Source organism: Mesoplodon bidens, assembly GCF_964165515.1.
Source record: "Mesoplodon bidens genome assembly, chromosome: 14".
Lineage (NCBI taxonomy): Eukaryota > Metazoa > Chordata > Mammalia > Artiodactyla > Ziphiidae > Mesoplodon > Mesoplodon bidens.
The window spans coordinates 1,714,631-1,730,262 of NC_138170.1; the positions used below are offsets into that span (position 1 = coordinate 1,714,631).

At 53.0% G+C, this 15,632-nt stretch overlaps 1 protein-coding gene across 2 annotated transcripts in view; it reads right to left on the minus strand.

The window, feature by feature from the left end:
• The window catches only part of TET3 (tet methylcytosine dioxygenase 3), a 111,258-nt gene extending 103,175 nt beyond the window's left edge, over positions 1-8,083 (minus strand). For both annotated transcript variants that reach the window (XM_081254660.1, XM_081254659.1), the window contains exons 1-2: positions 7,810-8,083; positions 6,268-6,993 (exon numbers count right to left, since the gene is read on the minus strand). In XM_081254660.1, the coding sequence (XP_081110786.1) occupies positions 6,268-6,570 (303 nt within the window). In that variant the 5' untranslated portion in view covers positions 6,571-6,993; positions 7,810-8,083. The remainder of the gene's footprint in view (positions 1-6,267; positions 6,994-7,809) is intronic.
• Between the last annotated feature and the right edge of the window lie 7,549 nt (positions 8,084-15,632).

The window sequence follows — 15,632 nt, forward strand, 5'->3', positions numbered from 1 at the left end:
TCACACCTGCTCCTACCTACATCTTATGAAGAGAGGGCACACATCCCTTGATCTCCTAAGCCTCCAGACCCTTCCATGAGATCCCGGGGTCTATGGGTGGCTCCTCCTGTTCACAACGACCACCAGCTACTACTCTCTCGTGGGGCTCCCATGTCCCAAGTCAGACTGCTGAGCAGCAAATATCTTCTGAGAACCCTTTCCCAACTGTTCTCAGAACACACACACAAGTTCTTAAAGGGCTTATTTTATTGATAACTCACTAGACTAGAAAGAAATGGACTCCAGAAAAACAAGAATAAACATGAAGTAAATCTCAAGATGTTCTTGCCTCCCTGGCGTACAGGTAAATGGGTTGGATCACCCTCCTTACCCTTGCTGGAAGCTGGAGTTCTTTTTTCTTTTTAAGTGTAATATATCAAATTATTATTCCCATTACGTCTTTTTTTTAAAGATTTTTTTGATATGGGCCATTTTTAAAGTCTTTATTGAATTTGTTACAATATTGCTTCTGTTTTATGTTTTGAGTCTTTGGTCACGAGGCATGTGGGATCTTAGCTCCCCGACCAGGGATCGAACCCGCACCCCCTGCACTGGAAGGCGAAGTCTTAAGCACTGGACCGCCAGGAAAGTCCCTGCAACTGGAGCTCTTCACCTCTGTTCATCAAGACTCACTTCTGTTCCCTTCTCCATGCCCCATCCCCTTCTCCACTCACAGAAGTGCCACAGCCCGGCTCCGCAAACTCTCATGGACATACAAATCACCTGGGAATGCGGTTAAAGTGCAGATTCTCATTCAGTAATCCTGATGTAAGGCCTGAGATTCTGCATTTCTAACAACCTCCCAGGTGATGCCGATGCTGCTGGTCCACTGATTAGCAAGGTGGAAGTATGGCTGTAAACCATTCAGGTGCCCTAAGACTCAGCTGAGCCGTTTGCAGTAAAGAGTCCAGGTGGGTGCCCATCATTCAGCTCTCACCTGTGTCAGAGGAGGTCCACTTTAACTACACATTAGATACACCGGGGGAGCCCCAGCCCAGTAGAGATCCACCCAAGACCCATCAAACTAGAATCCCTGGGGGTGGGATCCAGGTGATCCCAACATGGAATCCCTGATCCACACTGGTTGATAAAAAGTTTGAACAAGGCAGTTATGCCTGTGCCCTCTTCAGGAGGACTTTAAATTAAAACTGGTCCTCTGGTCTGTCCACGAAGCTGGCAGGAAATACCATCATTTATCTGCAGAAATCCAGGCCCATTGGTTTGACTGAGTTTCTTTGTAAAGAACCACAGGGACCCTCAAAGCTCACCACTGTCTTTCTAAATCTCACGAACCACCTTTTAAAAAATCTGCTCTAGAACTGTCAAAAACTGACACTGGTTTACATTTTCCAAAATCTCTTTGAAAAATGGAACTTTCTGCCTGTCTCTGGTCTTTGGGCCCTCTTCCAATCATCAGAATTCCATAACGATATCGTTCCATGAGTATATCTGAAGGTGTGCAGTAGGGAGTGAATAACTCAGACTCAGGTAGGGTAGCTGGCTCCCTTTCCTATCCACACGTGCTGTGGTCTCTCCCCAGTTTATACTCCCTGACATGACAGGGACCTAGTGGCTTCTCTCTCTCTGTCACTAGTTCTGCTCCAAAGTTGTAAGACTGTCTCTTCCTTCTATGTTCTTGCTGGGAATATATAAAAGACTTTTATTGTCTTGAGCATTTTCCACCCCCTCGGCACACTCTGGCCACTGGACTCTCTTATGTTCCTCTTAAAGCGTCAGACTACACTTGAACCGCACCCCTTTCCATGTAAAAGGCATGGGCTTTTACTATCTGCACTCATAGACAGCAGCCCAAGCAGCCACAGAGATGGTTCAGATCTTCCCCAGTCCCACCACCTTCCTCCTTAGGGCACCATTTAGGACTGTTAAGTCAGCATTTCCTTTTTCAAAAGCAATCTTACCCCTCCAGCTAACTTCCCTTTCAGAGTCTGTAGCCATGGGGTTAAACCTGTTTACAACTGAAAACAATTTTCTAAAGTCTGTGGTAAACACCCCTCCTCGCCCAGGCTTCTCACTGCATTCACAAATGCTGAGATGGGGTCCCGTTCTCTAAAGAGTCTCATCACTTCTACTTTACCGGTCAATTCTTCCTTTGCTGGTGGGAACGGGTGCCAGCCTGACAGTACCCCGCCTCAGAGCCTCCATCTCAGGAAGACAGAGCTACCAGCAGGTGAGGCAAGAAGTGGTCAGGTTCTGATTTTGAGAGATCCCCAATTCCAAGGTATCCTGTCTCAAAACGGGCACAGAGCTTTGTTTCAGCCACTAAATCCAACTGGCTGAGGGCTAGACACACCATATATATTTCTATTTCTCTTCATTTCTCACAGGCAACATTCTCGGTCATGCTTCCAGCCTTATGTATACATACTTCTAGGGAAGTTTTTCTCACTAAGGGGTTTTCTCCTACCCCGTTTATCAGACGTATACGTCCCTCACCATGAGCAACTTTTCAGTCAGGCCCTGGGCCCCAGCGGCTCCTTGCTCCCGGGTGTCCAGCCTCCTCCCCCAGCAAAGAGGCCGGCAAATGTCTCCCTCCCTTTGCCTGGCCCCACAGTTCTATGAGCAAGCAGGGATGTCTTGAAACAAACATTTAACAAACAATTAAAGCTCAGAGACTAAAAAACACAATTTTTATGCATAAAGATTAATTCTTTTCCAGATGTTCTAGGAATGTGTTGTCACCGTGCGCTGATTACCTACCACGTGCTAGACATTCTGCATATTTTATCTCAATTAATCCTCACAAAGAAGGGTTAACCCATCTGACATACGAAAAAAACCAATGCTCAAGAGAGTCAGCGGCACAGCCCTTACTTCGGGTTCTGTATCTTCACACTCACCAAATCCTGCTTTTCTAATCAGCCGTATTCGTTGTGCTACAAGCCACCACTCGGGTAAAAGGAATGTGGAAGTCAAACAGCCTCCGACATCAGCCTAGGATCTAAATCCTCCCTGGAACTAGGAAGGAAGACCTCAGTTACAGGAATGAACCCCTTTAGGTGTGTTACCTCTCTTTAGGGCCTAGAGGAGTAAGTAGTCTCCTACCTCTGCGGTAGACAGGACCAGCCCTGGGAGCTGTCTCTAGTACTAAAATGCTGAACTTTTCTGAGTAGATGGGCTCTGCAGCACCACCGACCCGCACTGGGTAAAAAAGTGAGGACCAGGGAAGGAAGACAAGAGAGTCAAGATAATGTTCCCCCTCTTACAGGGTGACACAAAGCAGCTGTCAGCAGATAGCTCAGAGGAAGCCCCAAAGGAAGCTGGAGGAGGTAGAGACAGGATGGAAGTAAAGAAAGGTGCCCAGAAGAGGAGACGCTGAGAAGCACGGCTGCAAAGAGAGGGTCTGATTCCCAGGAGGCTCCTGGGATGCTGTGTCTTGTCCCACCTGAAGAGCAGGGGCCAAGTTCTAAAGTTCTATGGGTCTCACAGATGTAGAGAACAAACGTATGGACACATAGACACCAAGGAGGGAAAGTGGCTGCTGGGGCGGGGGTGGGGGTGGGGGGGAGGATGAATTGGGAGATTGGGATTGACATGTATACACTAACATGTATAAAATGGATAACTAATAAGAACCAGCTGTATAAAAAAATAAATAAAATTCAAAAATTAAAAAAAGTAAAAAAATAAACAGCAGGTACAGCTTGAAAAAAAATAAAGTTCTACGGGTCTCCTGCTTTCCTGACCTCCCAAATCCTGGGACAGGTCCCCTCTGCTACATGGCTGCTCGGACCTAGTGAAGGTCTCAGCAGTCCCCTTGGGGCTGTAAACGCTGGGCTGGTTCCCTGGTCTCCCTCACTCAGGCACAGCCTCTTGGGCCTGTCAACTCTGCCAGAGATATATTCGTCAAATGCAGTGTAGCCTGGACAGTGGTTCCGACACCTTCAGCCTTCAAGGACCAATTTTTAAAAATTGTGGAGACAGACACTAGTTACCATTTTGTATTTTGCCAAGTAAAGACTTTAAAAAAAATAGATCTAATTTTTATCAACACCTCCATTTCATTAAAAAAGAAGCACACTTTTAAACATCCAGAAGTAGAATGTACCCATCCTTAAAACAAAGTACTGCTCTTCAAGTCAAAGAAAGGTAACTTTAAGACAAAGCTCACGCCATTGTCCCCTTTCCATTGTTTCTCCAGAAACTGGGAGAACTCTGTCATGGGACAGCACAGGTGCACAGATCAGCACGTGCACCCTCTGTCCAGGGGGGATCACAGGACACCAGCCACATTTTCCTGACCCTGGGGGCCTAGAGGGGCAGCCAGCCATGGCAAGGTCCACAGGGATGCAGACATCTCTCTGCGGGGTTGTCTCTAAGCCTCAGCCAAGCCAGATCCCCGGTCTCTTAACCACGACCACCGGAAGCCCAGGCCAGCAGCTTACACACAAGGATGACAGGCCCCTGGCTTCACTCCCAGCCCCTTTCACTCAGGTATGCCTCATTGTTGCCGAAAGAAGAGCTTAAACACAGTTCATGAGAGCCACGCGTTCCGGCCCAGAAAGCTCAGCCCCCTTCGTCCCCCAGGGTTTGAGAGGAATGGAGGGAGAGAAAGGTGGAAGAGAAGGAGGTAAACCCTACCGGGAAGCAAGCAAAGGAATCAAGCTTTACAAGGGAGACGAGACAGGTCGTACTTATACCAAAACACGGGATCTCATGCCCAGGAGTGAAGCCCACCCCTGATCCCACCCCTCTTTCAGAAATGACTCACAGAGCACTGGGCCAGCAGGATGCCAACTCCCCCAAACACCAGCAACATAAAGGAGCTGGACACAGTCTCCCAGGCTGGGGTGGGGAGCTGCAGATGTGATCCAGATGTCTGCTTTAACCTGAGACCGGGGAAATACAGCATCCGTCCGCCGTCCCTGGACCGTGATATGCAGCTTCCACAGGGAGTGGGCAAGACAAGGTGAGACGGGGCAGAAACACCCCAGCGACCCCCACTTTCCTGACCGAAACACTTGGCTCTTTCTTCCCAGCCGCGGGACCACAGCCCCACCAAGCTGGCGGCGCAGCTCTGAACTCAGCAGTCAGGGAAATCCCGAGTGCAAGCCGCCAGCCCGTGGAAGCCACAGGTACCCCGGCTCTCAGAAGTACAGCGGTTCCCAGCCCAGCTAGAGAGGGCTTCAAAGGCCATCAAGCACAACCCCTGCCTCTCCCCAGGCAGAAGACAGACCCCGAGAGGGGACCTGAGTGGTCCGAGCCCTCGGACACACCAGGGGCAGAGCGGGCGAGTCCCGCAGACGGTGCAGGCCTCCGTCTCTGTCCAGCGCCAGTTCCGCTGCCTGGAGCGACCTCGGCCGCTGTGCTGCTCCTCCCAGAGCTGCTCAGCGTCACCCGTCCCTACCTCTGCCAACGCTCCGCCGTTACAGCTGCCACCAACCTCATGCTGGCAGCCCACCACCAGAACTGAAAGGAAAGGTGGCCAGGGCAGGGTCCCTGCCTCTCCACCTCCTCCTCTGCTGTCCTCCCAGCTCCGTCCCTCTCTCTGCCTCCCGACTCCTAATTAAGGAAGTACTCCTTCCTGGGGTTGACGGTGTCTCAAAACCACATCATTCATTCATTCAATTAGTATCTGAGTGCTTACTACACGCCAAGGAACTGAGCCAGGCCCTGAGAACACAGAGATAAATGGTCCTTGACCTCAAGAAGTACTGCCTAGTAGGGGAACCCAAATCACGGGCGTCTCATTAAATTCCCAAACACTTTCAGGTATCATCCCCAAAATGACGGTACCCAAAAAGATTTAGGGACAGAAACACCCCACTCCATCAGGGCAGCATAAAAAACACCCTGTCGCTCCAAATTTTTACTTCCAAACCCATCAGCCTCCAACCCTTACCTGACACCATCGCTCCCCACATCACCCAAGCATTGGTGTGACCTTGAAGCACATCTGCGGCTTCAAGCAGGACGAGAAACTTCTAGAGATAAAGCTGGATATCACTGTCCTGCATCAAATGCAAACATCAGAGACGAGACCGCTAACTCAGAGCCCTCTACGGCCCGGTTCCTCTCCTATCAGTTGTCGGCCCGGCAAAGGAGCCTAAAACAGCTTCCAAAGACAGCAACACTCCTATTTATGGACCCACTCAAAGTTGGACCAGGAGAATCAAAACGGGAGAATGGGCTTAACTGGCTTCAGCAAGACCCCTGTGAACACAGCACCCTCAAGGAAAGGACGGAGCAGCCACGCGAGGTCCAGCTTACCTCCTTGAGAAGCCCCACTTTTTTCTTCAGCACCTCACACTTGCGCAGTTTGCAGATCTGATGCGTGCGGCGGTTGGTACAGCTGGTGCAAGCCCCGCAGTTTTCTAGCCGCCGGCAGGGCTCGCAAGTACCACACCGTTTCCGTTTCTTCCGCCCATCTCCACCCCCTCGGAGTTGGGGTTCACTCCCAGCCATTGGGAGCCCAGGCCCCTGGAAGCCCCCTACCATCACCTGGCCCTGAGGGAAGTCATAAAGGCCTGGCAGGTCTGGCTGGACTGCCAGGGGCACCTGAAACTGACTCATGACGCTGCCAGAGGTGGGGGCATAGGTGCTGGAACAGAGCCACAGTCCAGCTTCCTGCCTCCAGAGGCCACCAGCAGGTCCTCCTCTCCTAAAGCAGTCAAACTCTACAGGGTGAAGGCAAGTAGCTCCAGGCTCCGGGATGGGCGCCTCTTCGCAACCCCTCTTCACCTCCTCTGCAGCAGTCTGATAGGACTCAGCTGGGGGCCACTCTCCCACCTGCTGGGGCCCGGGATCTGGGGGAGGACACCAGCGGCAGTCCCCAGAGAAGGGATCATCTTGGATGGGTGGGTTCTTCACCCTCACCCACTCTGGACCCAGGCATGAGGTGTGCCAGTAGGTGTGTGACGGGGGCAGGGCAGGGTGAGGAGTTTCTCCTCCGTTATTTCTTCTCCCGGGTCAGGATGATGGAGAAGGCAGCGCTGCCTGAAAAAGAGACAGAAAGGGGAAGCGCATCACTCGGGGCTCGGGGACAACTTTCACATGTTACCTCTTCCTGCTTCTGGGAAAAGGGAAGATGGGGGAAGAGAATGGGCTTGATCTCATGAAGTTCCACCCAGAACCTCTGGCAGGGCACACTAGCACCCGCTCCCTGAGGGAGGAGGCCTAGGGCCTGACGGGGTGGTAAGGAAACCTGGACGGCGAATTTAACGGGGTGGGCAAGGTGAGATTTCTTAGAAAGTTGTCCTTCGCCCCACCCCCATGGGCTTGGGAGAGTTTTGCCAAAATTCCCACACACCCCTAACTGGAGGTCGCTAGGCCCTCCCCAAGGGAGCACAGCTTTCAAAATAAAGTTTGCAGAGAGCTTCACTCGGCGGGGCTGCCCGGGCGCCCCCTGCACGGAAGCGGCCTGGAGAGGGGCGCGCCCGGGGTAGCCCGCGCCGGCCGCCCAGCCGCGCTCCCCGCCCGACGGCCGGACCCGTGAGGGCGGCCCGCTCCGACAAGGGGGCGCTAGGAGGGGGGCGCGCTCCGGCTCAGGCCCGGCGCGCGCGCGCAGCCTCTCGGGCTCCTTTGTTCTGGGGCCTCGGCCGCTCGGCTCCGGCGGCTCCGCAGCCCCCGCCCCGCCCCGCCGCCCCCGCCCGGCTCCGCTACACTGTGATCCGCAGCACCCCCGCCTCGTCTCCCGCAACAAAGTAGCGGCCCCCCGGCCGGCCCCCGGGCCGTCCCCTCCCCCGCGGGCCGGGCCCCCCCCACGCCTCCCCTCCCCCACCCCGGAGCCGGAAAGGCACCGACTGCACCGACCTGCCCGCCGCCTCCGGGGCGGAGCGCACAAAGGGGCAAAGTTTCCCGGCCCGCGCCGCCGCCACCACCGTCGCGGCCGCCGCCGCCGCCTGGGGCGCCCGCCTCCTGGAGCGCCTGGCCCGGCCGAGATCGGCGCACGGAGCCCCCCGCCCGGGCCGAGGAGGGGACGGCGCAGGAGGAAGGAAGAGGCAGCGGCGGCCGCGGCGGCAGCAGCAGCAGCAATGAAGGCGTCCGCGGGACTCCCCGCCCCCCGCGCGCCGCGGCACGTGCTCGCCCGGGGACTCCCCCGCCCGGGAGGGCGCGCACGTGCGGCCCCGCCGAGCCCCGCCGAGCCCCGCCGGCCCCGCCGCCGCCTTCTCCGCCGGGCTCGGGGCTACGCGAGGGGGGAGTTCCGCGGAGGGGGAGGGGACGGCGCGGGCCGTCCTCGAGCGGGTGGGGGCAGGGCCCGGCCCGGACGCCGCGCCTTTGCACCTGCAGTACTTCCCCTCCCCAGCGGTCGGTCCTCCCGGGACCCGGCCGCCCTCCTCCGGTTGGCCGCCACCGCCCTCCGGCGCTTCTGCAGCCCGGGCGGGCGCGGCGGGCGGCGCGGGGTGGGGCACGCGGACCTCCCAGTCTAGGCCCTCGGCGGAGCTGGCCTCGGTGTCCCCACTTCCTGCCACTCCCTGCGGGCCGAGCGGCCTGGGACGGCCCCGGCGCCCCCGGGAGTCCTGAGCTCCGGGCCCGACTGACCCCCCTCTCCTGGCAGCCGCTCGCTCGCTCATTCCGAGGCAGGACAATGGGGTACATCGCGCGTTTGCGTACCGAGTCAGCCTGGCCGGCTAGGAGGGGATACCCGCGAGCAGAGGCCGCGGGCCAGCCGGGAGGCACCCTCGCGGGGGTGACGGCCGAGCGCCCTACCCAGGCGGACCCCGGGCCCCTACCATCGCGAACCTCCCCCGCGCCGCTCTCGGCTCTTTCGCTTCGAAAACAAAGACTAATCCGATACCCCCGCCCTGCCTCCCAGAGGAGGGGAAACGGGCGCGTCGCGGAGGGTCACCGAGGAGGACAGCGTTCAGGAGGGGCTCGGACAGCCGCCGAGGGGGCCGTGGCGCGACCGAGCCCTGTAACCCAGTGCAGACACTTTGAAAAGTCACCCCGGGCTATTTTCCAGCCAAGGGGCAAGGCGTAAGAATATTTCCCAGTTGCCAAACTGCCGGTTCTCTCTGCTGCTTTTTTTCCCCTCACCTGTTGTTCAGGCCAAGTTGAAATTCCAGGTTAGATTAATTCAGCTCCACCCATCGGGCCTGACTGCCAGGCTGGTCCCCGAAGCTTCCTTCCACCTACCTGGGTTGCTGGGGAGAAGGGTGGGTCTCTAACACACACACACACACACACAAACACGGGCAAGTCCTGGCAGAAACAACCACGGGCGGACTGGCCTGACCAGTTTGGGCGGTGTTCAAGGAACCAGGTATCTGGCAGGCGTCGCCACCGGGATGAAGCTAACAACTCAGCCAAAACTGGAAAAAGAGCATTCGGCCGGTTATTTAAAAGAAGAAGAAGAAAAAGTAATTGAGGGCCTCCCTGGTGGCGCAGTGGTTGAGAGTCCGCCTGCCGATGCAGGGGATACGGGTTCGTGCCCCGGTCCGGGAGGATCCCATATGCCGCGGAGCGGCTGGGCCCGTGAGCCATGGCCGCTGAGCCTGCGCGTCCGGAGCCTGTGCTCCGCAACGGGAGAGGCCACAACAGTGAGAGGCCCGTATACCGCAAAAGAGAAAAAAAAAAAAAAAAAAAAAAAAAAAAAAAAAAAAAAGTAATTGATCTCAAGTAGCGCTGTCCAGAAAGCCCTAGGCGGTAGGAGAAGCCCGGGTTCCGTCTGGAACTTCCCTCCCCACAGGCCTGATTTTGACAGCCTGCTCCAGTGGCCAGGTTGTCAGCTGTGGGAGGGCGGTGAACATGGCTGCAATACCTACTTCCTACTCTGGCCTTTGAGAGTAGGAAAGAATTTCTGTTCAGGGAAGTAAGACTAGAACCGAGAAGAGATACCAAATAGAGCGCAGTTTTCAGTCGAACATGAGAACAGTTTGTGGACTTTGTTTTTTATGTAATGAATGTTTAACCTTTTAAGTATTTTATTTTTAGTAAAAATTATGTATATTAAAGAAAACAAAGGCAATAGAAAATTAGAAGACAAAAATAACCCCAATACAACATTTAACCTTTAGCTATATTTCCTTCTAGCCTTTTCTATTGTAGATTATTTCCTTTTTTAAAATAATAACATGGCTGTACTCACACTGGTTATGCAGCTTGCTGTCCACTTTTTACTTAACATTATATTGTAAGTATTTCCCTATTTGATAGACAATCTCCAGATAGTGTGACAAGGAAGAGGGTGGCTTAGGAGTCAGGGAACTGTGGGTTCCAGGCCTGGCTCTGCCACTTGGTAGCAGAGTGACCTTGGACAAGGTACTCATCATCTCGGAAGGAATCCAAGTAAAGTCCTTAACATAGTGCTTAATAAGTAACAATTATTGTTTAATCCACATAAAAACCCTTTGAGATACATACTATCTTTAAACCCACTTTACAGATAAGGAAGTAGATTAAGTAATTTGCCCAAGGTCACTCAGCTAGTGAACTGTAGACTCAGAATATGAGCACGGCATCTTTCCTCCTGTTTTCTATCTTGGTGAATGGCACCAGCAATTTACTGTGCCAGTTTACTCTTCACCAGCTATCTATGAAAGGGTCATTTCACAAAATCCTCTGGCTTAGGTAACAAGATGCATGCTGGTGCCATTCACCAATACAGAGTACAGGAGGAAAGATGCCTGGGGACATCTGCGTGGAACTGAGTGTGGAGCTGAGGAGGTGAGGCTTGGGCTGTGGGCCCCATCAGGGAGCAGCTCGTGAGGCCTCAGGTGTGGAGGACCTCACTAGGAGCGGACGTGGAGAGTGAGAAGAAAAGGAAGCCAGGCCAGAGTCCTGGCCAACACCAGCTCATGAGGGACGGCAGCTGACAAGGGGCCAGCAAAGGAGACAGAAGGAGCTGCCAGAGAGGTCGGAGGGAAAAGCAGCCCCAGGCCCGAGATGTGCTGTCCGTCTCCCTCCAGAGCCTTGTATCTCAGCAGTCTTGTCACTCGTTCCTTCTGCCCAAGGAAACCCCTTCCCAGTTCCTCCTTCCACCGCCAAATTCCCGTTCATCCCGCAAGGCTTGGCATAAATGCCAGTTCTTCATGAAACCTCTTCCAGCTCTTCAGACAGATTCCAGAGTCCCACACACTCTCCCTCCCCAGAAGCTTGACGCTGCCGCCCTAGGAAAATCTTATCAGTACCGTAATCATTTGCACATTTCCCTCCCAGTTACTATGAGCGCTTGGAAGGCCGGGACCCTGTCTTTTCACCTTTCTAACTCTAAAGCTAAGCACCCGATCAATATGTGATCAATGCAGAAACGAGGTCAGTAGAGCCTGATAAATGAAATATCCCAGTAACACCAAGCGCCCACAGGCTTCCAAGGTTTATTCCTGCTTGCTTTCCTACCTGCCCGAACCCTTCAGGGGCCCTCAAAATAAACTCCAAACTCCTCAGGCCCTGCCTTCCTAGGTCTGCAGCCTCCTGTGCTGCCGGGTTATTCCTACTGGACCAGCGCTCAGGGCAGGAGAACAGCTGGGACCGGCGTGGAGGTGGCGAGCGAGCCTCTCTATCTGAAAGCAGCCGGAAACCAGAGGCTGCTTAGTGAGTGGTTCACTAAGTGTGGTGGTCCCAGGTCCGCAGCGTCACCAACACCTGGGAACTTGTTAGAAATGCAAGCTCTCGGGCCCCACCCTAAACCTACTCAAGCAGAAACTCTGGGGGTGGGGCCCAGCGTTCTGTTTTAGCAAGCCCTTCAGGCGTTGCACCCTCAAGTTTGAGAAGCCGGCGAGAAGCAAGTTCAGCACCTAGGCGCCGGCCAAGATCACGCCGGAGGCGCTTAGAGAAGGCGGACCCAGGGAGGCTCCTTTTATAAATCGGCTTGGCGGGCCCCACCCCCAGCGGCCGAGGGCAGAGCCTTCTAGTCAATTGCTCCGGTGAGGTTAGGACCCGGCTGCGCTGCTGCCCCGAGGACTAGAAAGGGAAATCCCGTCTCGAGAAGGAAGAGCCCGAGGGACTGCAGGCGCTACAGAGTTGGCAGGGGGCGTTTCGCTGGATGGGGACGGAGGTGGGGCTGGGGAATAAGCAGGGCTTCCACTGATGAACTGAAGTTCATTCCGCACTGGGCAAAGGGCACAAGAAGTGTAACTGGATGTGCGCGCGTGTGGTTCTTCAGGAAGCCACTGCGTGGAGCCGCCACTGCCGGGTGTTTGCCCAACCTGCAAATGACTGAACGTGACTGACCTCCTCTGAGGCCCTTGGCACCACTCCTTCCCGTTAGCTAATAAGCAACTTGTCCTATTTGAAGAATGAGCTTTGTGTTACGGGACCTTTTGCAGAAATGTAAATATACTCCAATGTCCACACCTGAGCTTCGTTTTCAAGACTGGAGGCATTGGGAAGCTCATTTGATTTTTGTTGTGTTCTTCTTAGGTCACGTGTTGGTTAAAAATATTATCACCTTACATTTGCATAGAGCTTTCCCTCTGCAAAGCACTGCCACACCCTGTCCACTTCTGTCTGCAGAGTGGCTTGTACACCAAATGTGCAAATGTTACTTTCCTTTTCTTTCTATGACATAGTTATTATTGTTATTATAACCGTTTTACAGATAAGGGAACTGGGACTCAGAGGGGTAATTTTTCCAAGGTCATTCACTACTAAGTGTCAGAATCAGGCCTGCAATCCAGGACCTCTGAAATTAGCCTACCAGTTCCAGGGCTGTTCTGGGGGAAGAAATGGTCATTTTGCTCTTGGTGAAAGGGAGATTCGTTAGCGCATTGCTTTTGGACATGCCCTGGTTAGTGCGACACGTGTAGGGTATCTAGATTATGCTTTTGGATAACTCAGCAAATGCTTTCATGTTTTATCGCTATTTCTGTGACTTCATTTTGAATTTAGGTTCAATCAAATAGGTACATAACTTACAAGGAGCATGCAAGTGTCCCCTTCATAATGGGAAAGAGATTAAATAACCTGGAAATCTTCCAACCTAAGGGGGCCGGACAGGAGGATGGGAACTTTGATTGACTCGGAGACTCAAGATGCTGAATACCCAACAGGAATAAAGGCCTTGGTGCCCCCAAACCTTGATTTGACTGGGTGTATCAGTCAGGATCAGTTAAGTTGTGCTAGAGTAAGAAGCAATCCCCAGGTCTCAGTGGTTTGACAAAACTTTACTTCTCCATCATGAAATATGTCTACTGGGGACCAACAGGAGCTCTGTTTTCCATAGCCACTTAGGGACTCAGGCTGCTGCAACTAGACATGTTGCCTCCTCAACCCTGAAGGCAGGAAATGAGGGTGGGGCCAATAGAGCACTAACTCTTAAAAACATTTACCTGGAAGTAACACACATCACTTTTGTTCTGACTTCATTGGCCAAAGCAAGTCATAAGGGAGCAGGGGAATGCCATAGGTGCAATGCTCCCATGTGCCTGGAAGGAGAAGCAAAAATATTTGGTTAACAGCACTAATAATTAATACACAGGGAATAGTAAGTGTGCATATGTGTGAGGTGGATGTGTGTGTGTGTGTGTATTTGAGGCATGTGTTAATGCAATCAGTTCTGCCCATTTCAAGAGCATTTCTCCCTCCTGGGGACATATATTTGAGATTTCCACTCTAATGGGTGTCATTCCTCCCACTATGCATGTTCAGAGATTTAGATTAGTAGAAAGAAACCTGAGCTGAGGGAAGCATGGTGGGAGAGGAGAGTGACAGTGGAGCAAACTCAGTAGAAAGTAATGTGCAAATAAAAAAAGAATCCAGAAAAGGAAGGGACTCAGCGTATATGTCACCAGGGGCCTGCCTAGTACAGAAACTACTGGAAGAGCACAGCTGTGGCAGAAGCATTTCCTGCCTTCTTGCCATTCACTCCCACTCATCCTTCCTGGCTAAACTCAGGTGGCACTCTGGGAAGCCTTTGATGATCTCTCGAGACTGGGCCCGCCAATCATATCATAAGAATGAGTCACTACACAGTGGATGGGGACCATATCTTGTCCAGTGCCAGCTTCAGTCTGGGGTCTTGGAACAGAGGCAGAGAAACCAGTTGGAAGGCTGTTGCAGGAACCCAGGTGACAAAAAAATGATGGCCTCCATTAGGGCAGTGGTGGTGGGGATAAAGAGAAGTATGTATTGGAGAGATTTAGGGAATCAAATAACAGGAAGGGGCTGATTGGATGAGGGGTGGGGAGGAGATTTCTGGAAGAGCAGCAGGGTGGATGGTAGCCCCAAGGGGCCTAGAGGAGGAGCAGTTTGCTAAATGAGGTCAGCAAGGACATGTTCCAGTTGAGGCTCCTGTGGGACCGGCCCACAGAGAGACCCAGGAAGCAGCGCATAGAAGGGCCTGGGGTTCAGGAGGGGAAAGTGGCTGCACTCAGACCCTAGATCTACCTCTCGGTTAAACTTCAACATCAAATCCTCAAACGAGGTCATCATTTGTAAAAGGAACTTTAAAAAAAAAAGTGGGGAGTTAGGGGGAGGAAGCCACAGAAAATACGTGAAGATAAAAATTGTGAAATTCCTGAACTACAAATCCTGAGAATCCACTTAGAGGAGTGCAAAGGCTTCATGGAAAGAGCTGAGCCTCCCTAAAAGATCGGTTCAACTTCAACCAGTTTGTCTCAATAACTTATTTCCGTATGTGGTTTCCATCCCATCTCCTGCTGAGCAGGGGCCTACTTGTCCCCCCTGAGACCTGAACTTGGTATCAACCCCTTTCATCCTTGAGGGTCCCCTTCCCCATATCCTTTTATGGGTGAGGGTCAAGTCCCATTTGCAGGAACAGTGCAGGGCAGGGGGACAAATCTTCAGAAGCCCTACCAGAGACCCCTTTCTTCCCACTCAGCCACTGTGATACATAGGTGCCCTGAAGATTGAGAAGCTCTGCTTTAGAAGTCTGCAGGGGCTAGGGATAAGAAGGCTAGAGATGAAAAGGACACAGGTGTCCCCCATGGACCTGGGAGAGAGGTTCTTGGAAGTACCTGCACTGATGGATCCAGTCATTCAAGGTCACTCTAGCCTCGTTCCTGGGGAGGTATTCTGTGTTCCCAACATTGTACTATTTATCTGCTAAACCAGAGAGGGGATTATCAGCTTATGTCTCAGTCTACTCGCCAATCTCTAGGATGGTCCTAATGGTGGCATGACTAGGCCATCACCCACATCCACCTAATATTCAGCCATCTCAAACCACAGTAAAACTTGAATTTGAACATCGAGCCCTCGGGAAACAATCTAATTATTTATAGTGAATCAAAAGCCTGTAAGATAGAAAATGGGTGTTCAGGCAGATAGAGGCCACAGTGAACAAAAAGACTGGCTATTCAAACAGGGATATAGGGATTTCCCCGGTGGCACAGTGGTTAAGAATCTGCCTGCCAATGCAGGGGACACGGGTTCGAGCCCTGGTCCAGGAAGATCCCACATGCCGCGGAGCAACTAATCCTGTGTGCCACAACTACTGAGCCTGCACTCTAGGGCCTGTGAGCCACAGCTACTGAAGCCCGTGCTCCTAGAGCCCATGCTCTGCAACAAGAGAAGCCACTGCAATGAGAAGCCCACGCACCACAACGAAGAGTAGCCCCCGCTCGCCGCAGCTAGAGAAAGCCCGCGCACAGCAACGAAGACCCAATGCAGCCAAAAATAAATAAATAAATTTATAAAAAAACAAAACAAAACAAAAAACAGGGATGTGCGTGGGC